The sequence below is a fragment of the Epithele typhae genome, assembly GCF_022376455.1.
Source record: "Epithele typhae strain CBS 203.58 chromosome Unknown BXZ73scaffold_94, whole genome shotgun sequence".
NCBI classification, from domain to species: Eukaryota; Fungi; Basidiomycota; class Agaricomycetes; order Polyporales; family Epitheliaceae; genus Epithele; species Epithele typhae.
Window position 1 is genome coordinate 95155 of NW_025954285.1, and position 23445 is coordinate 118599.

Below are 23445 nucleotides of genomic sequence, written 5' to 3' on the forward strand. Positions count from 1 at the left end.
CAAATCGCCCTGACATGCGGTTCTACAGCGAGCCACAGTGTGCCCCACACACCGCACCTCGCGTCCGCGGCCCGCGGACTGCCCACGAGCAACCCTAATGCTAGGAGGCCCGCGACCGCCGTGCCGCCCCGCGCGCCCCCGTCTAAACTTACGTTCGGGGGGCGTGGCCATCACAAGACGTCCTCGAGGCCCGCGGCCCGCCAGGCGTCGCCGATAAGGCGAACGCTGCCCGGCTGGGCGAGCGAGCATCGACCGTCGTGTCGCGCGCGCGACACGCACCGGTATCGCCGCGCGCGATGGTTCACTGGGGGGCTGCGCGCGGCGGTTTGGGCCATCTGGTTCCCGAAGGCGGGGGCTCGCTTCGAAAGATGCGGCGGGGGTGGCGGGGCCCATCTGTCGAAGTGCACAGGGGCTTGGGTTCGGACGCAAACCTCGAGTGGCACGGTGCACGTCCGTCAGAACCGTACGTGGCTGGGCCAGAAGACGGATGGGTGCAGCCTCGCGATCGGTTGGCGTGCGCGCGATGGATGTGAACGCGTCTCTGCCCTGTGCGTACCTCGGTGGCACAATGAGTGCAGCCCTGCGGCCGGTGCGGCGCGCTTTCCGCGCCTTTGGTGTCTTCACAGACAAGACGGCTCTGCCGGGTGGAAGAGCGCATCAGCAAACGAGCGTAGACCGGCGGACGATTCGCGAGGCTGGGCCTCCGCGCACGGTCCATCGCCCCCTCGTGGTCCGGAGTGGCACAGGCCGCGCGGCGCCTAAACGGTAGCTCCTGGGTCCTCGATCACCGTCCCGGCGCGGGTGGCACTTCGCGCTCCTTACCGGGCCACCACGCTGAACGCGCACAGCCGGGCAAATCTTCTCGCCCACCGAGCTGGCCATCGCCTCAGAGATGAGAACAAGGGAAGCCCGCACGAGCGCACGCGTGGGCCACACATCCTGCGCGAAGCTGTCGCAGTCACCGAGCGGTACCTGGAGGGTGAGTAGGTGGCGCTGCAGCCATCAGCATCCACAACTTGTTACCCGCCGGCTGTAGATCCGGCCCATCAGCCGCGCGCGGCTCGCGTCTTGTTTGCCCCCACCGCGTGCTTCTTTTTCGCGGGTCCAAGCTCGAGAACCAGATCGCGCGGCGCGAGCCGCACAACACTGAACACAGAAGGTGATGATGCACGGTCTTGTCTGAGCTGATGCGCAAGTGGATCCAGGCCGGCTTTAGGAAGCCAGCGAGAGTTCCGCGGGCCTGGGTGCGCTCCAGGAGGCGTGTGCGGAACGTGGAGATGCGACGCGGCGGCTTAGGTTTCTGCAAGGAACGAAGGCCCGGGTGGAAAGGACTCGGCGCTGCTGGGACGCAATGGAGCCGTGGGCGAAGATTGGGCGGTGGTCAGCATCTCCTTCCCCGATGCCGGATCTACGTGGTCAGAGGCACCAAGCTCGGGCTTTCGTGCACGGGTGCTGGGAGTGCGGGGGTCGACGTCGATAATTAAGAGCGTCGCGCGCGTTCTCGAAGGTGTGCGTTGCCAGCCGGCGGGGGAGACAAAAACCGGGCGGCTGCCGTCTTTTGTGTGCTCGCGGAGACGAGCGGGCGGAGGCGGGCGCGCAGGGTTCGCGAAGAGCAGACAAGACAATAGCCCCGTGCGGGCGACGGTGCGAGGCCGGACGCGTGAGGGCGCGCGCACGCCCAGACAAAAAGCACGCCCCCCGATCCGGCAGGCGCCGGCCCCGATCTGGCCGCGCGCGCCTCGGCCGGGGCAGCACAATTGGCGGAGGCGCCCGAGACTTTGCTCAGATCTGCTCTCCCCGCCGTGCACGCTGCTCGTCCGCCATGCCTCCCGCTATAAAACGATGGCCCGCAAGGGCCTCGAGTCATCACGGCTCACCCTCGATCGCATTCGCACTCTCCCCATCTCCAGATCTCCCTACCACGCTTCCAAATGGCCACCCGAGTCTACTCCCAGCCCGCCGCTGCCAACTACTTCACGGCCCCCTCTCATGCATCTGCCAAGCAACGCGCCTATCGCGTCTGCGACCAGTGCGGTGCCGCAGAGCAGCCTCAAGTCGCCCGCTTCAGGACCTGCGGTGGATGCGTGAGTCCTCCGGTCTCTCCTATCCGGGCTCCAGCTGAAACACGCCGTGCCTCGCACAGATGACTACCCAGTACTGCGTGCGTGCCCCTCCATTCCATTCTACGCTGCATTGCATTCTTCTCTTACACCGCCTCTCTGCAGTCTCCTGACTGCCAGAAGATGCATTGGCCATCGCACAAGGCGATCTGCCAGCACACCGCATCCCAACTCTCCTCCGCGAAGCAACCTAGCCCGGGAATGCACGCCGCCGACGAGGGCCTCGTCAACAGCCTGCGCAAGTTCGTCTCCGCGCACTCCATTCTCCTCGGCTGGGCGGGCTTCCAGGCCCTCCAGCTGAAGCGTGTGCCCTCCAACGTCCGCCAAAACGCGCTCCTCATTGAGCTCAGCTACCACCCCTCCGCCTCCTCCTCGCTCCGGAGGTGCGTCTGCACACATCGTTATCTCGCTTACCGTTCTGACGTCATCTTATTCCACAGGTTCACGGTCAAGTCGACGCACATCGTGCCCCGCACGTACGTGACCGACAACGACCCGCTCGTCGGCGACGACATCCGCCGCCGCGAAGACCGCTGCCGGAAGAGCGGCGGCATCGGCTGCGCCGTCGTCCTCATCCAGTGCGGCGAGATCAGCCAGGTGATGCCCGTCGAGGTCGACTCGCCCGCGCGCATCACCTGGGACCTGCGCGACGACTGGGCGGAGACCCTCCGTCACTTCGCCGACTCGGCCCGCACCGACTTCAAGCCGATATCGACGACCTCCCGCGGGTGAGCACGCTCTCCATCACTCCGTCCCTCCCGCGATCGAAGCAGCTGACGCCGCCGATCTCGCAGCATCGTCTACGGCTGAGCGATCTGCGCCGCCCGCCTTCTGCCTCTTCTCTTCTCGCCGGCAGCGTGCGTCGAGCGTCCGCTGCGCTTCTCCCTATCCCCGCCCACGACCCCGCCCTCGCCCCCACACCCCCCGCTTCTTCTTCTGTCTGGCACTGTGTGCCCGAGCGACTCCTTGGTGCCCGGCCGGACGCCTCCTTCCCTCCCCGCCCCTCGGATCCCCGACTTCTCCCCGCTTCCCTTCGCTATCCCCGCTATCGAGTCCTCGTCCCTTCCGCGCGCCAGCTGCCCCGGTTCATTTCGGTCTTCGTTCGTACCCCGGTCCCCTCGCGCTGTGTACATGTCCCCCGTTCGTCCCCGCACGCTAAGTTATAACCTCAGCATCGACATCTCTCACCCTGTACCACCACGACTCATACCGCCTCTGCATGTATTCTGATGGATTAATGACATTTTGGATAATCCAAACACAGCCAGTGTGCCAGGTCCTTGCCACAACGATCATGACGCCATAAAGGAATATGTTCCCTCGTTTCCGCGAATGTCTCGACAACACACAAGTCCCATTTCATTTCCAAAGGTGCCCCACGCCCCTGCTGATGATTGAAACGTCCACCCACTAAGACAGCTCACGCTGCAGTGATCGAGATCTGAAAATCGCATGTGAACACCCCACATACTTGTCACGCAGCCCCAAAGTACCCGCTCACCTCATCAAGCGGGCGCCGCCAAACCTGTTTGAGGGTCAACTTATCCGTAATGCGCCTGACATCGTCCTCCAGTTTCTTCCTGGAAACCTCGTCGCGGTAGAGCGCGAGCTCATAGGTGTCGCGGTAGAACTCAAGCAAGTGATGGCATGCGGCCGCGGACGCGTTCTCCATGTTCGGGGTGTACACTCCGTCGAGCTTGTGCTTGATCGTCTCCCTCGCGGCCGCGGCAGCGTCGCAGGGGTCGAAGCGGTCTGCCGCCGCAAAGTAGGCCTCAAAGGGTGCCGCCTCTACCGTCTCCTTCCATCTACGTGCCAACATAGGTAGCATGCCGTCCATCTGGAGCCTCCGACAGTCTGACAGCATGCCGGCAATGGCCTCGGGCCCGGAGGGCAGTGCCAATTCGCCCCGGTAACACACTCGGAGCAGCGGAACCAGCTGCGTGGACGACATGTCGATAGATGAGAGAGGGAGAGAGTCGGGGTCCTCGCACGGCGGCCCTGTGAGCGTGACCTTCGCCATGTGGAGCAGCAGGATGAGCCGATGTGCTTTGACAACCTTGTTGTCCGTGCACCGTAGGAGAATGTCAGGGGGAGGATCTGCGGGAACAAATTCCACGCAATTATCCACCGGAAACGGGTATGTGGATGACGGGGCAGGGGGGACGGCGGGGTAGAGCGTGAAGGAACCACGACAGCGCCAATGCTCGAACAGGCGGAAGTACTCCCCACCACTGATGTTGTTGAGAACGTCCAGTCCTTCCTCCTTCACTAATCTGCACATCGTCTGCATGAACCTCTTGGACACCGTCCTGTTCGCCTTGATCTGCTCCGCGGCCTCTTGCGCGAGCTCCTCGAGACGGGCGCCGCACGCGATGGCCCACACCCGCAGAGGGCGAGCCGACATCATGGGCTTGAGATACGCGGAAAGAAGGTCGACCAGCCACCCCATGTCGTACTTGACGGCCGCAGAAAGCACCGGAACGATGTCCTCGAACGACGTCAACGCGGGCTTCTTTACTGGGTAACAGAACAGGAGGAGATGACGCAGGGTCTCCTTGTCCTCGGAAACCTCGACGACCGGGGGTTCTGTGTCCGCGCTTCCTCGAGGCTGTTGGGGGAGGGTGAACATGTCCGCGAAGACGGGAGATGCCTGCGCGAGGATGGTTCGATGAACGAGGAAGTCGACGCGGTCGGTGCTGCGGACGATGATGTCCGCGGAAGGTTGGTCAAATGGTGGTGCCGCGACTTGAGTATCTGGTGGACGACTTTCCATGACGAATTTGGGAAAACAAGTGGTTGGTGGGTTGGAGACACACGATAGATAGTGGATGCGTCAGAGAGGTCATCGTGGACGGAGTGAGGTACGTTTTAGACGCGGCGCTACGTAATGCATCACGTGGCTAGAATATGGACATCTTTCATAGAGAGTCTCTTAGAGAGTCGAGACGAAGGTTCGCATAACTGGTACTGCGTCTCGAAACCCTCCCCGGAGACGGATCTAAGCTGGAGGCTGTTACAGAGAGGGAAGCGCATCCGTAGGCATGGCCGCTGGGTCTGGCGAAAAATCGGACAGGGTAGATACCAGAGGAGCGTTCAGATAGGCGCTTTTCAGGATTGTATGCGGAGAGTGGGACAAGTAGGAGATGCTATTTAGGCAGCGTGCGGCAACGCGAGACCCCAAAACAACGGGTCCTTTCGTTCTAATTGCCCTGGGAGGGTACAGGACATCCACATACCTCCGAGCGCAACCGGGCGGTCATCTCCTCGAACGTATTCACCACCTCCACCACGCGCGTCCGGAACTCCTTGTTCTCCGGCCCACGGCGCGCGGTCGCCGGCGCGCTCCGCCCCCGCACGCCCTTCACAGCGAGCTCGACAGTCTCCAGGGTCGGGACTGCGTCCGCGAGCCGGCGCGCGAGCACGTCGAGGTCGAGCGCGGCGAAGAAGCGTTCCGCCGCAGTCGGCTCCCTCATGTCTCGGAATGAGCGCAGCTGGCAGAATACGCCGATGCAGAGCACGCGCAGGCGCGGGATACCGCGGACCGCGGCGACCCAGCTGTCCTGCGCGCCCGAGATCATCGTCAGCGCTGGATGGGATCGGCAAGGGGGCGAGGAGGCGAGGGACTCACGAGCAGCGCGGGCGGATCGACGAGCTCGGCGGGGACGGAGCGGCCGATGCGGAAGACGACCTCGAAGCACTGAATCTGCGCCGCGCACGGCTTTTGAAGCATGTCTATGAGGGCGGGTGTGAAGAGCGCGCCCTCGAACTGCTCGAGCGAGAGGTGGACGGTGCTCGTGCGCTTGAGGACGCGGCGGAGCGCGCGCGTCTGCATGAACGGGCCCCTGATGTGGACCATGCGGATCGGGCACGTCGGGCTGAGCATGTAGAGGTCTACGAGCCGACCCGAGGCGAGCTTGAGGGACGGCCACGAGCCGTGCGCGAGCTGGTCGGCGACGTTTCGTTCGTGCTGCGCGTCGATGGTGTCTTGGTCGTCGTGTCGTCCGAGTACTGGTCTATGATGAGGCTTTGTAGGCTGGGAAAGGTATGAACCAGGTTGCGGGTGTGGACCCCCAGGATCATGGCCTCACGGAGATGGATGTAATTGAGGAGTGGATATACTTGCTGGAACGCGCCGTCCCCCCGGAAGCGCTGGAGGTTGACGACAGCCGCTATCAAGCTGACGAGAGATGACTGGAAGTTCTCGAGAACGAGCATTGGGATCCTCATGCTTTGTTGGCGCGTCAACAGGGAGGGACCCTCTGGCCACTTGACCTCGACGAATTTGACTCTAGACTTGAAGCGGCGTAGCATCTCGGAGCCGAGGACGTCGACGTTCCCGAAACGGATCTCGATGAGAGTCGTGAGTCCAGCGAGCGCAAGCGAAAGCCCAGGGTGGCCATGGAGAATGCCGTCCATGTGCATCAGGAAAAACCCAAATCCCTATTGAGAGGTAAAATATTTGTAAGCCGATATACTCCAAAATACTGACGCTGTTCCAACTCACCGCAGTTTACAGACACTATCATCTTTCTTCTGGTCGCTTATGGTGTGGATGAGGTATAATTCAACATGTTTGAGGGATATCTGTACATGCAGTTAGCCAATGATGATACATTCGACTGGATCTCGACAAGTAGCAGCGACAGTGTACGACTTCCCCCACTGCTCACATATTAGCACCACACAAAGCTGTCATTGCTTCATGATCTAAGTACTGCGATACCTATGACACGGGTTTGTAATGAATATGTACTACGCAATCTCGATATCCCTGTCACCTCTCTCCGCGTACAGGCTGCCTGCCTTGTGCGACGAACGTGATGGCGGACTGGGCGTGGTGGGTAACGAGGCGGAGACGTTGCAGCCCAACGATCAGACGTGCCGGTGTGGGATCGGCGCATAGCTCGGCGAGTCAGGAGCAGCGATTGTGGCGTTGCTCGCGGAGTGCGTGTGCGGCGTGCGCGCGTGGCCGTAGTTGGAAACGACGTGGACATAGGGGGAAAACCAGATGATAACACTCCCAAGCGTGTTAAGGAATCCCTTCAGCGCGCGCTGGGAGAGGAGGACAAAGAGGACGATGAACCAGGGCAGGTGCGCGGCGAACTTGACAGGGAAGATGAGCGGACCCTCAACGAACGCTTTGAGCTATTTCGGCTGCAGGAGTGCCGCGCGGTTGTACTGTCACTGTGCGTAGCGGTCCGTCGTGCGAGGACGCGTGCTTTGACCGTAGCGCCACGGCCGAAGACAATCGTATTGAGACGGAAGCAGCCGTCGCACTCGCCACAGAGACCGTGCAAAGAGCGCATCGACAATTCAGCAGCCGTCGTGGAGCGTCCAAAGGTGGCACTCACCCAGGCGCGCCCGCGAGTGAGTCAATGACTACATCGTGCCCGATCTTCGCGCCCTGCACCAGTAGTAGAGAACCTCAAGGGACCTCGTCGCCGAACGGCGCTGATGGGGCGTGCTCAACGCGGGGGAGGTGGACCATCAACGATGGTGCGAGCCGGGCGAGGAGCGTGCGCTGAACGGCAGCACATCCGCGTGCTCAGGAAGGAACATGGAACAAAGAAACGCGTGAAAAACCGCGCGCAGAGCTTCGTGGTCTCTTCATGGCTGTAGTACAGGTCCTGCTTGTCGGGAAGTTGGGAGATTAAGAATGCAGACAAGGTGCAAGGAAGAGGCACGGGAACTCACGTCCACTTGGTGCGAGCCCGAGCCTCCAGAGGGCCGGATGGCCGCTTCTTGAACGAGGGATGTCGAGCAGCAGAGGGACTAGATACGGCAGCCGTGGGGAGGCGTGAGGGGACGAGACCAAGGAGGTGAAGGAGACGAAGGACGCAACCACGGGCAACGCAGTCGGCACGCTACATAGCGCCCGAGCACAACGACTTGGCGACACGCGTCCCCGCGCCGTGCCTAGGTGTCTCCAAGCTGCCTCCACCACCACCACCACCACCACCACCACCACCACCACCACCATCACATTCGAGCTCCTCCTCTGTCAAACTCCTCAACCCCTGGCGGCGTCGTTGTTCTCGTCCAGTTCTCAGACCTCCACCTGGTCGCTTCGCCGGCCACACATCTTCCTTCGCCCCTGCGGTCCCGTCTGGGTTGCGTACCGTCGACTATTACTACGACGATGACTACTTGACCAGCCCTCCCTCGACTCGTACGGCCCGAGGGACATAAACAAGGCAATCCCTATGCAAATCGACCCCGCCGTCGGGAGCCCCATGGTTGCCTGCAGCCCCCTTCCAGAGCCCACAATTTTGACGTCTAGGTGGTGAGTGCCTTACTCCCATGATTGCATGTTGTCGCCCTCTCTCTCTCGCCCGCCCCGGGGGTCCAACAACTGGTCACGCTCCTTGCGACACCTACCCCTCCACCCGAGGTCAACCCATCTTCGATTGTGGCGGTTCACCAGCCTCCCGTCCCTCTATCTCGGGCGGGACCGGACATAGACTCGGACGCAGACGCGGATGGCAGAGGCCGGGGCGTGAGTAGTGCGGCGGCGGCGGGCTGAAGAGTGCGCGAAGAAAGGCAAGGTGCGGGAGAACGCCCAGGCTGTGCGCGAAAGGACCAGCGGATGGACGGTGCGCGAAGAGTTCGGGAAGGCTGTCTGTGCGTCTGCACGTTGGTGGGGACGGCGGCGGGCGCTACTGCTCATCTGTGGCCCACGGCGCGATCGGCGTGCACACCGTATTCGCGTGTGCGCCCACCTGGGCATACCTCACGAAGGAGGCCCAGTACTTAATTATCGCGCCCTTCATGACCCTCGGTATTAATGTACATCTATGTCGCTGTGTGGTCTATATCCTATCCTGAATCAACGCTTCGATGATGCCACATTGTATGTGTGATGAGCGCTACTCCTTGGTGCGTGAAGCAGCGATCTACAAACATGAGTGATACTAAATACGTCTGGTGAGGGTCCGCTCTCCCGACTAATTCTTCATTCTCTGTATAATGGTCTCTTATTAGCAGAGGGGTAAGCGAAAAAGAATACTTCTGAGTAACATCATAATCCGGCTCATTAGCCCTCACAAGGCTCAGTAACGTCTCATTATGGATTTGGGTTTTTCCTGATGTGGAGGACGCGCAGACAGGTGATAGCGAGCTTATGCGCGTGTGTCGTGAGCAGGTCGACCAGACGTTTCGCGACAGAGGTCTCGAGGGATTCCATTTCCAGGGAGAGGCGCTTGAGAAAGACAAGGCGAGAACCATTGCACGCAGACAGGAAAGTGATGAAGGAGTCAAGCCTGTTGCTGGTGCGCATGGCAACGGGCGGAGAGGGAGTGAGCAGGTACTTGGGGCCCTCCAGATTGTGACTTGCATGAGACGAGAGACGGTAACGTCGTCTGAGTGAGACATGATGTCGAAAAAAACGTCAAGGAAGAGGGTGGGGGTCATCTGTGAATATTTGAATACGTTCAGCGCGTCGGAGATACTACTGGAATGACGAATGCCGTACGTCGGGCAAGACGAGGTGCTGTGAACGGCGCGGATATCAGCACAACCATAACCCCATCGCCTGCGATCAGCAGACAGCACACGTAATTGACCTACCTGCTTCATCGGCGGTGTGCTGGCACCGGGGTCGACGGAGTGGGACGCGCAAGAGGACGCGCGGCGCAGGCCACGACGAGCCGGGCGGCAGTGACAGCAGACAAGGGGAAAGAGAAGTCTGGCAGTCCGGCCTCGGGATAACCGGGCCGTCTTGCCGCCCTTTGACTTTCGTCGAAAGGTTTCTCCGGGTACATACACTACTCATGTACGATCTCCAAGACTTCACACATCTACGACGTCGTCCACGGACGTTCCTTACCATTCCGATGCGCAGACGGGACGAAGGCTCGCATGGCTGATGAGCTAGCGGCATCGGGTGCAAGCGGCTCGCCTACAAAACGGAAATAAAATTAAGAATAAACATAGTAATGCGTAGGTCCATATTGTCTTCACAAAACAAGCGAAACCTGGCCGAGATAGGCAGGGAAAGATATGAGAGATGGTAGGAGAGCGAGTGACAAACGGGCGCACCTCCCCCACCGCACCGTCGATCGCGGGTCGCAACGAGTCGCCGAAACTCTGCACCGCGTCCAGGTATTGATCGAGGTTCGCTCGGACCGCGTTAGGCCAAAGCGGCACACTCGCGCGTAGCAAGGCGCGTACGTGGAAGTCGTCGATGTCCGCCGCAGGACCTTGTTCTCCCGAGAGGATTCTCTCGCAGGCGCTTTCGATAGGGGCGACGAGACCGTCCAAAATCGCCTCGATGAAATCGGCGGATCGATGCGTCCCCAGCAGTGTGAGCGCGTTTCGGTAGAATCGCGTCTTCGCTTCCTGAGTGTAGCGCAAACCGTTTTGGAGCGCCGTGGTGGTATACCATAGACGTGGTACACTTGCGCGGGAACGCCCTCCATCGCCTTGACGTACATGCCGACGAACTTGTGCTTCAGGGTCTCCTGCCGCGCGCGGATCTGACGGGAGCTGAGTTTGTTCTCCGCCGCAGCGAAGAAGGCTTTGAACGGATACAGTGGTATCTTCTCGTTCCATCGCGTTCCAGTGCAGCAGCTACGCCATTCATCTTCAAGCTCCGGGACGCCGCCAGAAGGCGAGCGATGGCATTGACGTTTGTGGGCAGCCCTCGCTCGCCTAGATAGCATATTCGAAGCAAATCGACAACGATGCGTGAAGGGAAGTCGATACGGAGGGGGTCTCCTTCGGTTGTTTCCGCAAGATGATAATTGCCCGGCATGTTGATGACGAGTATGAGCCGATGTGCCTTGACGCGCACAAGGTCGGAGCATTCGAGGATGATGTCGAGGGGAGATCCGGTGGAGATGAAGACAGGACTGAGCTCGGGGGAAGAGGACCTCTTGATCGGATGGGGATGTGCAGCGGAGGGTGATATTGGCAAGAGCGTAAATGTGTGAGAGGCGGGGGAGCTCAGGTACTCGCGCAGGCGGAAGTAGACTCCCGCACTGATCCCTTCGAGAACACCCAGCCCATCCGCCCCAATCAAAGTTTTGAGACTCGTCTCCATGGTGGTTGTACTAGGCCGAGGTGCCTTCATTTTCGCCGCGGCGTTTTGGGCGATGCCTTCGAGGCTTGCTCGGCACGCGATTGCCCACACTTGCAGGGGATGTTCGTTTGCGGAAGACTGAAGACGATCCGAAAGGGAGGAGATGGGCCACTCCATATCGTACTTGATAGCTGCCGTCAGGACCAGCTCGACGTCCCTCAATGACTCGATGTCGGGTTTCTTCAGGGGATAGCAGAGGAAGAGCAGTCGGCGTAGGGTCTTCTCGTCCTCGGAGACATTTACAATGGGGGGATCGAATGCTTCTTCCTGCGAGATTGGGGAGGGTTGGGGGATTGAGCGCATGTCCGCGAACACAGGTGACGCTTGGGCAAGGATGTTGCGATGGACGTAAAAGTCGACGCGGTCCGACGAGCGAAGGATGAGGTCGACAGACGGCTGGTCAAATGGCGGCGCTGCGACCGTGGCTTCTTCCGGTGAGTCCGTCATCAGAGAGCAGGTGTAATGAGGCAAAAGCGGAGAGAGACAAGAGGATATAGTACCCTACAGGGCAGAGCCGCATCAGCAAAAGGTGTTTTCCATGGTAGCGCCCGATAACACGCGACACCGCCATATCGGGACAGGTCATCTATTGTCTGCGCGATAAATGATGGTAGCAGAACGGTAGCAGCTGACATTAATTCGTCTTTGCTATGACATTTGATCGCATTTTGTGGCCCCATACAGGATATGATGTATTTACTACCGGCACTAGTAGCTTAAACAGAAAGCTGTAGTCGATGATCGTCGATGATCATGGGCTCCTTCAAGGGTGAATCATGGGGCGCGTGGGGTGCATAAGAGGTTCGTATTGAGCTATACATTCGATTTGCAAAGACGCGAACAGTGTGCACGGCAGAGAACGCGGTGCGCGCGCACTGGGTGGCGCCAGAATACCCCGCCACTGGCGTTCATATCAATGACCAAATACCCCGCTACTGGCGTTCGGATAAGCTCATATGAGCGGGCGCTCTGTTGCTGCTACTGCCGGTCGTATGTAGCACCGCCACGCCTGCGTTTACCAGCGCACCCCGTCTCCCGCTGCTCATATGTGTTCCCGCGCCTCGCACCGCTCATATGTGCGCCCTCGCTCCCGCTGCTCATATGTGTTCCCGCGCCTCGCACCGCTCATATGTGCGCCCTCGCTCCCGCTGCTCATATGTGCTCCCGCGCCTCGCACCGCTCATATGTGCGCCCTCGCTCCCGCTGCTCATATGTGCTCCCGCGCCTCGCACCGCTCATATGTGCGCCCTCGCTCCCGTCCTCATATGTGTTCCCGCGCCTCGCACCGCTCATACGTATGGCCGCGCCTCCCGCTGCTCATGCGTATGCAGACCCTCACACTGGGCTGCATCCATACCCTTCCGCCAGTTCGCTGTTCACTGTTGCGGTCGCGCGGGAGCGCGGGCGAGGTCGAGCGGGCGCGGACAAGGGTAGGTGCACGTGCGCGGGAGAGGGTGTCGATTAGGTGGGTACGGGTGGCGTAAGCGTGTAAGAATGGCTCGCAGAGCGGGAGGGAAGGAAATGCGGGGGATGACGAGGGAGGCTGAGGCAATCGCGTGCCGAAGGGATGCGGAGGTAGGCGTATGAACCATGCACACTAATTAGTGGCTGCAGCGATCGCATGCTAAGAGGTCCGTTGCGGGTGCGCGACGACGCTCGTAAACGGATAGGCGGAGCAGGCCATGGCATTCACCAAACAATGGATTGTTACGGTCGCGGAGCGCGGGAGCGCGGAGGTCGGGCGAGTCGGAGACGAGCGGAAAGGCGGGATCGGATTAGAGGACGCGCTTGACCTCGGAGAGGCTCGCGGTAGCGGGGAGACGGGAAGGATAGGCGACGGGGAGGAGCCAGGAGGCGATCGCGCAGCGTGACGGTAGGTGTGGGAGCAGTACATAAAGGCAGGGTGGTGGGCGATCGTTTGCTGGGCATCCGTAGTGGGTGCGCGCCGAAGCTCGTAACCAGACAGGCGGCGAAGCAGGCCATAACATGGATGCCGCTTTCCCATGGGCTGCCCGACAGCCCAGAATGCACGCTGCTCGGAGAAGGCGTGCGTGCTGCATGGAGAGGAAAGGCATTCACAAACCGACGTCGCCCCTATCGGTTCTTTGGCGCATGGCAGTGGCGGGACAAGATAGAGGACGCGGGGGCGACGCAAACGACGTGGCGGTGCGGTGAGAAAAGACGTGGGCAATGCGTGGGCGTTGCGTGGTTGAAGCCCAGTGAGAACGCACAGGCTTCAGAAGGTTTTAGAGGGCTGAAGACGCGTTCAGAGGGGCTGAAGACGGCGGCCCCGGTCATGATGTCGCCGCAGAGGGGGGCGGGCTGAGTGGGCGCACAGGCGTCCGGCAAACGGCAAGAAGCAACGCATACGCGGGCCCGAATAGGGAAACGGCGCTGCCACGGCGCATCGTGATGGGCAATGCAGGGCGCCTGCTGGGAGGAAATGCGGATAGAAGCTGGCAGAAAGCATGCATTTCATCCGGCTGAGCATCTGCATCGCTGATGGGCCGATTCTTGAACTGTCAGGCGCATTTCGTCCCGGTCGAAAGGCAAACCACCCGCGCGTCGGTCTTTTGCTCGATGCTGCACAGGCCTAGATCGCGTCAGTCGCAAGCTAGGGGAGGCGGGGACCCACGCGCGCGCTGTGCGTTGCGTGGGATTGTGTGGAATGGGCAGCTATGACACGAGAGCCGTGCCCGTCTGTGGCACCCCGGCCTACGCACAGAGCGACGCTCAAAGAACAGCGCAGCGGCAGTCTGCCGAGGCGAGAGCGGAGGGCCAGCCAGCCGGGGCGACCATGCTCAGGGCGCGACGGCACTGCAAAAGGCGAACAAAGGCCCGGCTTTCGCGAGCGTGCGTCGACCAAGACAAAGAAGACCCCTTGACGGGCTCATCGCCGCGTGGCAAGCGGGGACCGCGGCCACAATGCAGGGGGCGCGAAGCCCAGTCCTTTCGGAAAGCGCTCCCATCGATACGCGATACGTCGCCCCCGGGCCACAGGCTCGGCGGCGCCTCAGCTAGCTCTCAGCCACAGTGGGAATGGGGGAACGCCGCTCGAGCCACGCGTGTGGGCGGCAAGCCCATGGGCATCGATATGCCATCCCCGGCGGAGGTCGGATTACGCCCACGGCATGCCAGCAGGCGGCCCCGGTCCGGTCGCTAATCGAGCCCCGCCGGGGGTTGAATTCCGACGGGCTCCGGGTGGCAGCGCCCATCCGGTCGGCAATCGATCCCCGCCGGGGGCCAAGCTCCGCATGCCTCGCTACCCGAGAGCCTGCCCACCGCAAGGCCCCTTTGTTCTGGCCGTGACTGCGCAAAGAAAGGAACACCGCTGACGGCTCAGCCGCACTCTTCACTCGACGTGGCCTAACCAGGGGACGGATACATAAACGGCCCCACCACCACGCCCCTCCACCAACCCACCCGTCTCCCCCCTGCCGCAGCGGCTTTATTGCGACGACTCCCTCCCAGAACACGGCCTTCATTCAGACATGCTCAGCCTCCTCTCCCTTCCCAACGAGCTCCTGTGCATGGTCTTCGCGCTCTTGGATGGGCAAAATGCCTTCTCGCTGTCCCACACAGCGAAAAGGCTTTATTTCTTGCACGTCCCCGATGCGTTTAGATCGCTGACCGTCGACATCCCCGAGAAGCCCCCTTCCACCGGCCTCCAAGTGCTGGCCTTGTCCGAAGTCCTATCGACAAGCGGCCCCCTCCTCGAGCTCCGCCGCGGTCGATACGTTCGCCGCCTCAAACTTTGTGGACTCACCGACCCCGACCTCGCCCACATAAGTCGCCTCTTTGCTGCGACAGAACGCCTCGAACACCTCTACTTCGACGACCTCGGACACTTTCAGAGTCCGCAGTGCGGCTTGGTCCCACTGGGCGCCATGGGCCGCCTCGAGCAGGTGGTCTTCCTTGGAACGGGGCCGTGGGCCGTCCAGCAACTCCCGATGGTCCTGGCCGCCCCAAACCTCACCTCCCTCTGCTTCGAGCTCACCAACTCCTGGTTCGTAGCATCACCATCGACGTCGCCGCCCTCGTCACCGCCCTCTCCTGCACCCCGAGACTGCGCACTCTCCGCTTTAGATCCGACGAGGCGCGGCCGGCCATCCCTGGTCCATACCCCTCAGTAACTATCCCGTCCGTCAGGGAGCTTTCCCTCCGCTGCCTCCCCAGCATCGCCGCCGTTCTCGTTGACGCCTGCGCCAACGTCAAAGCGTGCCATCTTCAGCTGCAGTGGTGTGGCCCTCCTGCGGCGCTGGTTATGCCGCACATGGCTCCCGGAGTCCCCTCCCCTTGCGGAACTCCGCATCTCAGGCTGCATCGGCGTTCCTGCAGAAAGCGCCAAGCGCCTGGGAGAAGTCCCCTTGGTATCCCTGGGCGAGGTCTGCTTACCGCTCGTCAAAACGAACGACGCTCGGCTCCTCGCCCCCCTTGTACGCGCCACCCGGCCTATCGCCCTGGGGGTTTTCACGGCGGGCGCTTGAACGACCCGGAGGTGGCGCGGTGGAGTGAGCCGACGCCGGCGGGCAATTCGGACGACGCGAGGCAGATGTGGGCCTTCCTGTTGCAGGGAAATCCGCGCCTGCGCTCCCTGGAGATCACCGTCACAGAGGGAAAGTGCAAGCCTGTCATCTACAAGGTCAGTCCAGTTTTCCTGCACCCCTCCCTTCTCACCAGGCTCACTGACTATGCTTTTGTTGCGCACAACGCCTCACACAGTCGGCACTGCTGGATGCACTCCGGTCGACAGCGCTGGAGCACCTCAATGTCTTCTTTTTGGCGGGCTGCGGGCATCCCATGGGATGGGGAGAGGGGTGTCCCGAGAGAGAGAGGAAATTCCTCGAGGCCGTGGCCTCATTCCCTGAGGAGTTCGCGACGAGCCTGCCCACGCTGCGCGCCATTGCGATGTCTTGGCCCCGAGCTGGAGCGGCCGACTTCACGCACCGGAAGGACTGGGAGGAGGATGCGAAGTATGGACCAATGCGCGTTGAGCGGTGGTGGCGGGTTGACAGCGTTGGGACAAGGCGGACGGCGGTCGAGATCGGGCGTGAAGAAGGCAACCGCTTGCGCGAGCTTATCCAACGGGGGGGCACCCATTGATGCGCTGATACGCACATGCCGCCGATGCACGGTGCACCGCGACTACGCTAGCACCCGTGCGCCGCCGCCCATCTCGACCTCGCTCGTCCTTACGCATCTCGACTCCTCCGCCGCGTGCAGCCATCGCGATCAGCCCGCGAGCACCCAGGATAGACGCTCCAGCAGTCCAGGCCAGACACGACACCCACGGACACACCGCGGCGCAGTCCACGCGCCACCGAGGCCGGCACTGCGCGCACCCGATCCACCTCCTCTGCAGTACGCCGACCTCGTCCGCCTTCCGATTTTCATTCCCCTCCTCTTCCTGCATGTTTAGCATGCTCTCATTTTCTGCATTTCTTACATTTCGTGTTCTTTTATCCACTTCGTGCGTCCCCCATTTCGGTTCATTCTGCCTTGACCTATCCCTGCTCACCTTCACCTCGACCTTGGCTCGTGTCCCCCGCGTTTTCGGCCCAGCCCTTCGTTCTCTGTCTCGACCCCGTACGTTTTCATGTCTTGGACTGTGCACTGATCTGTCTGCATACTCGTCCTGTGCGTCGCATGCACTTAGGCTCGCGCTTTTCGTGGTGATACACAGTTCACTTCCCCGCTTCATCTGCGCGTGCAGTGTGCTCGCCTCGTTTCGCGTTCGTCTTCGACTTCGACTTCGCCCACGCCCACGCCCACGCCCACGCCCACGACCTCGATCTTGCCTTCGCCTTCCAGAGGCGCACGTGTGTGTGATCTCGTCTATTCCTCCGCGTCCATTCCCTCCTCGTCCTGCGCGCGATCCCCCGATCCGTTCTCCCTTCGCGCTCGCTCTTCCTGCGGCGCGTCGTAGCTGCTCCCTTCATTCTTTATTCGACTTCCCGCGTCTCACGCTTGCTCGAGCTCGCTCACTCGCCCTAACCAATTTTGACTCTCCATGGAGTTGACTACGCATCAGCGCCTGCTGACGCTCACGCTGAGTGCTGGAGCACAACCCGCGCCCCACACGCGGCACCTCAGCCTGTTCCACGAGCCCGGCTGCGGGCACCGCGCTGATGGATTGCGCCCGCCTTGCGTTGAGAAAGAGACGGAGGGAGCGTTCCTCGAAGCCATAGCGCCATTCCATGGCGGGCTCGTCGGGCATGCCGGTGCTCGAGGTGCGTCTCCCGTGCCTTGCCAGCCACTGACTGCGACGCAGCGCTGGCCAACCTCCGAAGGCCTCCCGCGCCTGCAGCAAGCCCTCCTCGGGTGCGTCCGCCTGTCCGAGCGCGTGCGCGCTTGTGTGCCATGCCCACGCGGTTCTCCACAGATCTCGGACGACCGCCTGCCCGCGACCATGATTTGCGCTTCGTCGTGCACTTGCTCATCTGGGTGCGTCGTGTTCGCGCTCCTCCTTCGCCCCTGAGCTCATGGACCATACGCGCACACTTCGGGTTTAGCCTCGGGGACGTGTGCATCGGACGCCGTTCGTGTCGCCCGGCATTCATATATTCCGCATCACCGTCCCTGCCTGCCGGCGCTGTCGTGATTCCTGACTGAACCGGCCGGCCTGGGCACAGGAACGCGTGAAGCGGAATCCCTGACCTCCTGGAAGCCCTGATCACACCGTGGCTCCCAGGCGCACCCTGGAGCCCGTGATAGGCCGAGAGAGCCGACGCCCTTGAAGACGCCGGGTGGCCGAGGAAATCCGCAGGATCCACCCGGGTGTGGCGCACGGGGTGTACATCGCATTGAATCGCCCGCGCGGCTCGAGGTCTGTCCGAGTGTCTTGAAGAGAGCGAAGCGAAGGGGGTTCACCGGGGCGTGGCAGTGATATGGCTTCATGCAAAGGGGGGGCAAAAAGAGGCCATGCATCGCATGCTGCCGGGGATCGACTGCCGCCGGGGATCAACAGCCTCCGGAGATCGGCTTTATAGGGCGCCCAATGCGGACGGAGGGGCTGACGGCAGCCGGAATTCGTGGCCCTGAAACTGGGAAAGCTGTTAAAAGCAATACAAAAGCCGCACGTCCTATAGCTGCTGACGGCGGGAAAGACACTCAGAGTGTGCCTGGGACGGGAGGCCGCTATCATGGGCCGCCGCACCTCCACGGCTTCACGGCTTTGAGGCCGGCCAAGGCCTCCTTAAACAGAGCATCCGATGGCCAGACAGCGCTACATTCGCCGCCATCCATCGATCCGCCACTCTGCTTCGGGCAGAAGCCTGCGCCTTTGTCGCCACGCCGCCTGGGGGTCCCATCAGCAATTCTCTTTTGCCCTGCACACCGCCGCATGCCAACACATCTTTTGAGGCAAAGCGCAGAGATGCTCCGCGCCGTGCGTCTGGCGCATCCCAGACCTCTTCAGCAGATTATGCGCTGTATTTAGCTGCATAGACGCATCCGCATCGGCAATAGCGATTGCACACATCCGGCAGTGAGTTCTGTGCCGAAAACTCCGCCCTTTAGCACTTTAATAGGCTTCGGCATGCCCGGTGCTCCGGCAATCGCACACACCGGGAACAATTTTTTCATTTAAGCCTTCCGATGCAAAGGTTTACGATGCGCATTCCTATCCCGTAATCTGACTTGCTTCTCCTCCAGCTGCCAAGGCCCGTTCCGGAAGAGGGCCATACGAGGCGTGGTCTCTATCAGGCCTGGTCAGCGAACATAGATATTAAGCCGATAAGATCATACCGTCGGTGCACGTCGCCTCTTGTGCCGTTATGAGCTCTTTGCACTCAAACGCGTTGTCCTGCTCAACGAATCCGCGGATCCGGACCATTTGGCCAAAATTCGGACGCGGAAAGACCAATGCCTAGACGCATATTATCAGCGCACATACAGCTTTGGAGCGTCGGCATTACTTGCCACATCGTACGGGTCTAAGTCGACCTCTACCGATTCGCAGCCGTTCACTGGGCATTCCAAGTATATTGTCGGGGCAACGTCCGATATCTACGTTTCAAGCGGTCAGCGGTGATCATCTCGGCAAGGAAAGCAACAGCGACCTCTACTACGCGGGACACAAGCTCAACGTAGTATATACCTTTTGCTGTCTTCAGGAAACACATGGCAGTGGGGGAATAGATGATGGTGTGGGCCTCTAATACACCCCCTTATCGACAGATAAGGGGCATATTGGCGCCCGGTAGTGAAGGTTCGGTATTACCTGTGCCTTCTGAATGCCGACAATAGGCTCTGTCAAACCTGCCGCCCAGCCTCAGGCCCCATGCCCCCTCAGGCAGCAAGCATACCGCACCCGTCACGCTTCTGCCCCGGCATCCTTCTCCGCGATTCAGTGGTCTCCCGCGCAGGTCCCACGGCGCATGCAAGGGCGTCTGCATGCCACAGGGATACCAGCACGGACCACATCGTCCGTGATCACCCACGTCTGTGGCCCATGACGGCTCCTTTTTTTGCCAACGACGACGAGCGTATCCGGCCCGGCCTTTCCACGAGCAGCGCCGTGGCGCCCTTTGCGTTTGGCGCGATTAAATTCCGGGGCCGGTCACGTTCGCGGCGGGAGCAAAGCTGGGGACTCATGAGCCACACATGGTTGTGAGCGGGATGCCAATGAACGCACATTCGCGGGCAGTGCAAATTCATCTCGGCGAGCGCCAATGCAGACAGCTGAGGACATATGGGGGCCCCTCACGAATGCTGTGGTTGTGCTCGCTCTCGAGCGCGCTAACTGCAGCTCGGAGCGGCCCCCGTCCGTTTGCTCTTCGGGTTTGTCGAGCCAGTTGCCACAATGCAGGAAAACATTTCCACCTCGTCAACTGCGCATCACTTGGAGGAAGTGGGCGCATGCGTCCTGAGCAGCCTGAGCTGTCGTCGTGTATGTATCGAATACGCTCTTCTGTTCCCGCCGCCAATGCCTCGCGTGCGATCTGGCAGTCCTTTCGTAGCAATGATGGGATCTAATGGGAGACTGACCGCCTCTTCTCCATGGGGAGGCAAATGGTGTGCTGAGGATGGGCGAGGCGTCGGGCGCCCTGCAGAGAGGCGCCTGGCGGCCTGCGTTTTTGCTGCCGGACAACGGCCGCCGCCGGAGATCAACTGCCGCCGGGGATCAGCTCCACCGGCGCACACGCAATGCCCAGAGCCCAGCGAGAGCAAAGCTTCAAGGGCGGCATGAAAGCAGCTTATACTATGGCATCTAATAACGGCAAGGGGCTCCGAAGCACGCATGCTACGGAAGGGCGCCGCTACGGGGCATCGTGGCCCCAGGCCTTCGCGACTTTGAGGCCAGCCAAGGCCTGCTCGAGCAGCAGATCGCATTGCTCCACGACGCCACAGTCGCCACTATCCACGGCCCGCTCCAGTCTGCTTCGGGCGAGAAGCACCTTCGTCCTCACACCGCCCAGGTGTCGCATCAGAAAGACTGTCAACTGGTCAGGACGGAGGAGAATGCAGGCCGAAGGCTGCGCTCACCGGAGGCGACATCGCCATCGCTGCCGTCCGCCCTCTCGATCGAACGGGCGCCCGCCATTTGGTTGCCTCCCAGCCGGCTTGCGGAGGATGGCTCGCTTGACTGCCTTGGGGGCAGTGTCATCGCGCTATGCGCATCGCCATGTGGCTTCTTCGACGCGGGCGGGCGGGCCTCACGACCGCTTGCCCCCGGGTCGCTGTCTTCTTCGCGTCGTCTCTTGGCCGATGGAGCAGCGTGCAGGACAGGCCCGCTGGGGCCTGCGGGGCCTTTCGGATGGTCTTGATTTGGCGCCTCCTCGCCCACGGTCCCAATGGCCTGCTGTGGGGGACCTCTGCCCTCCGCGCGGAGCACCTCAGGCGACCGGGAATGCACGGGGGTTTGCGTTCGGAGCTGCCATCCGGCGGGGCGCGTCTTGAGCAGCGCTGAGAGGTCGGGCAGCAAATGGCTCATTGCTGCCGGCCCCAGCAGGCCAGCATTGCCCGCAGCCGTAGAGGCCCCAGAGGTGTCATCTGCGAAAAGGAGGGGCCGGCTTGTGCCCCCGCGGCTTGCCCCGTTTGCGATTCCGCCGTGCCATAGCCCAGGGCCTGCAGATGTGTCTGCGCTGGGCCAGAACGGCGATGCGCCGAGGCCATAGGGGCGCACGTGGCCCACTTGCCCCGTTTCTTGTTCCGCCACAGAGGCGGCCTCCACAGCCGTGTGGCCCCTGGCAAAAGCAGTGACTCCAGTGCCCGCTCCCAGTGGGCCCAAGCCGTCTGCGCCGCCAGGACCGAAGAGGCCAGCACGTGAAGCAGGCCCTGGGTGCTGTGGCTGAGGGATCGCCCAAACTAGCTCCGCGTTTGAGCTGCTGGGCAACGGAAGTGCGGGTGAGTGCGCGGGAAGGGAGGTGGGCAATGCAGGGCGTGACTGGAGGGCAGGCGGTGGTGTTCGGCGGCCTGGTTGGCTACTGCCGGTTGAAGGCTGCTGGGCATCTCGAGGATCGCAAGGCCGAGTACTGCGTTCGGAAGCGATTGCACTGCTTGGTGTGAGGATGTCGCTTTTGGCGCTGTGCTCTGTAAATGGGTCGTCGAATCTGCGAAGCTCTGTCGTGATGTCACACGGTGGGCATCGGCCAGGCCATCGCAGCGGGCGCCCGTTCTGCATCCGGGTCAGCGTCGGGTTTGTCAAGAAAACGGCGCCTGCTCACCGTTTCCCAGAGGCCAACCAGAGCCATGAACATTTTTCCGCGGTGCCATCCCGCTTTCGCAGCATCCCACGGGACGACGCTGGGGCAGATCAGCCGCTCGAGGGAGTTGTAGACCACAGCGCAGGACTCCATCGTGCCAGACGGGAGGTGCGTCGCCATCGCCGATTCCTCCTGGGCCCATCGAATGCTACACCGGCCCAAGTGGTTGTCGATTGCCCGCCCCGTGCGATGAACGAAGGCTTCCATCTCTGGACTCAGCTGTTCGGAACCAGCATGCGGATCGACGACCGTGTACCGGGAGCTGGGGATATGGAAACGGACGGCGGCCCAGCGGCCCTTGATGGCACTGGCCCATGGCACCAGAATGAGTCCTTGTTGTGGTTCGGATAATGCTCCCAGAACCGTCGCTATGGCGAGGCTTTCCTCAGGCCCGTCCACCATCGCGGCAAAGGAGGTGTCGGCGAGCACCGTCTGGTCGGAAATGGGCGATCGGCGAATCAGCGGCTGAAGGCAGCCTAGGTAGTCTTCGAAGGCGCCATCCGAAAGAAGGCCTTGAGGTAGGATTGTGGCAGCATGCAGGGTGAGCTCAAGGTGGAAAGCGGGCAGGCCGTCGATCTTTGTGAGCAGACAGCGAAGGTCGCCGTCGGGCCAGTTCTCTGCATCCGCAGCAGCGGCTGCCCACCGAAAAACCCTCGCCCAAGCTCGCTGATGGAGCCACGCCTGTTGGTAAATGCGCCATACGAGAATTGCCCAAGGGGGTAACGAAGGTGTGGGGCTGCGGGGTGTATGACCGATTGGGCCGAGAACGGCAATTCAAGGAGGGCCCGTTCACAGGGGAGGGAGACACCGCGATGGTCGAGTTCGAAAACCCACAGAATAAGCTCCGCCGGGGCCGTTCTTTGTTCACTAGAGAACACCACTTCGCCCTGGGCCCCCGTAAACCCCTCCGGAGGCGAGTGGGTGGGCAGCCAGCGCACGAGCTCCGCCACAGTGGGGGCGGGGTTGGGAAAAAAGGTGCCCATGGCGGACCGCGGGGCTTCATACGCCGCACTTGTGTCCCAATCCGACCTATCAGGGCTCTCAAGTGCCCATCGCAGTGTGCTTCTGGGAGCTGGGTGTAAAAGCGCGTCAGCCATGCTCTTGCCGAGGCGGCGCTGGGGTCTGCTCACTCACCATGGCGAGGTTCGGCGTCCATGTCCGACTGGTGGGCATCAGTACCAAATCTGGGGAAGCGTCATCAGGCGCACCTTTAGAAGAACTGTGATGAGCCGAATGAATTATAATGGAGCGCCTAAAGTCGTTGGGAGATCGCGCGAGGGAGGAGGAGGGGGTAGCGCGTGGGTGGCTCCTTTCGCTGGCGAGCGATGGTTGGACGCGGGTGGGCACGGCCCGCACGCGCCTGTGCCCTTACGAGGGCAACGGTGACTGGAGCTGTGTGTGGCCTAGAGTAGGCGGCCCATGCGCTCTCTTTCTCTTTCTCTCTCACCCCGATCCCTCACTCAATCTCCACAGCTCGCACACTGCCTTTTCAATGAAAGCTGGCCCAGAATTCAGATCTCGCATGCAACAGGTGGCATCC

The 23445-nt window shown here is 61.5% G+C and overlaps 6 protein-coding genes across 6 annotated transcripts; 2 read left to right on the forward strand and 4 right to left on the reverse strand.

The window, feature by feature from the left end:
• Window positions 1-1931: 1931 nt before the first annotated feature.
• BXZ73DRAFT_55454 (uncharacterized protein) lies at window positions 1932-2852 on the forward strand (the record flags this gene model as incomplete). Its single annotated transcript, XM_048021349.1, has 4 exons — window positions 1932-2084; window positions 2144-2161; window positions 2226-2503; window positions 2561-2852. The coding sequence occupies 4 exons, from the start codon at window positions 1932-1934 to the stop codon at window positions 2850-2852; spliced, it is 741 nt and encodes a 246-aa protein (XP_047872273.1).
• Window positions 2853-3594: 742 nt separating this feature from the next.
• BXZ73DRAFT_55456 (uncharacterized protein) lies at window positions 3595-4893 on the reverse strand (the record flags this gene model as incomplete). The annotated part of the gene is made up of 1 exon (XM_048021350.1): window positions 3595-4893. One exon carries the CDS (start codon window positions 4891-4893, stop codon window positions 3595-3597), a length of 1299 nt encoding a protein of 432 aa, XP_047872274.1.
• A 6165-nt stretch (window positions 4894-11058) lies between these two features.
• Window positions 11059-11607, reverse strand: BXZ73DRAFT_22343 (uncharacterized protein; the record flags this gene model as incomplete). Its single annotated transcript, XM_048017645.1, has 1 exon — window positions 11059-11607. A coding segment is annotated over one exon (549 nt), but the record flags the coding sequence as incomplete, so codon positions are not given.
• A 3083-nt stretch (window positions 11608-14690) lies between these two features.
• BXZ73DRAFT_106922 (uncharacterized protein) lies at window positions 14691-16302 on the forward strand (the record flags this gene model as incomplete). Its single annotated transcript, XM_048016771.1, has 4 exons — window positions 14691-15205; window positions 15437-15635; window positions 15698-15841; window positions 15922-16302. The coding sequence occupies 4 exons, from the start codon at window positions 14691-14693 to the stop codon at window positions 16300-16302; spliced, it is 1239 nt and encodes a 412-aa protein (XP_047872276.1).
• Window positions 16303-18783: 2481 nt separating this feature from the next.
• Window positions 18784-19623, reverse strand: BXZ73DRAFT_81910 (uncharacterized protein; the record flags this gene model as incomplete). Its single annotated transcript, XM_048023600.1, has 5 exons — window positions 18784-18905; window positions 18946-19066; window positions 19090-19206; window positions 19421-19458; window positions 19506-19623. 5 exons carry the CDS (start codon window positions 19621-19623, stop codon window positions 18784-18786), a joined length of 516 nt encoding a protein of 171 aa, XP_047872277.1.
• An 836-nt stretch (window positions 19624-20459) lies between these two features.
• Window positions 20460-23061, reverse strand: BXZ73DRAFT_106923 (uncharacterized protein; the record flags this gene model as incomplete). Its single annotated transcript, XM_048016772.1, has 5 exons — window positions 20460-20635; window positions 20686-21817; window positions 21867-22522; window positions 22774-22977; window positions 23040-23061. The coding sequence occupies 5 exons, from the start codon at window positions 23059-23061 to the stop codon at window positions 20460-20462; spliced, it is 2190 nt and encodes a 729-aa protein (XP_047872278.1).
• Between the last annotated feature and the right edge of the window lie 384 nt (window positions 23062-23445).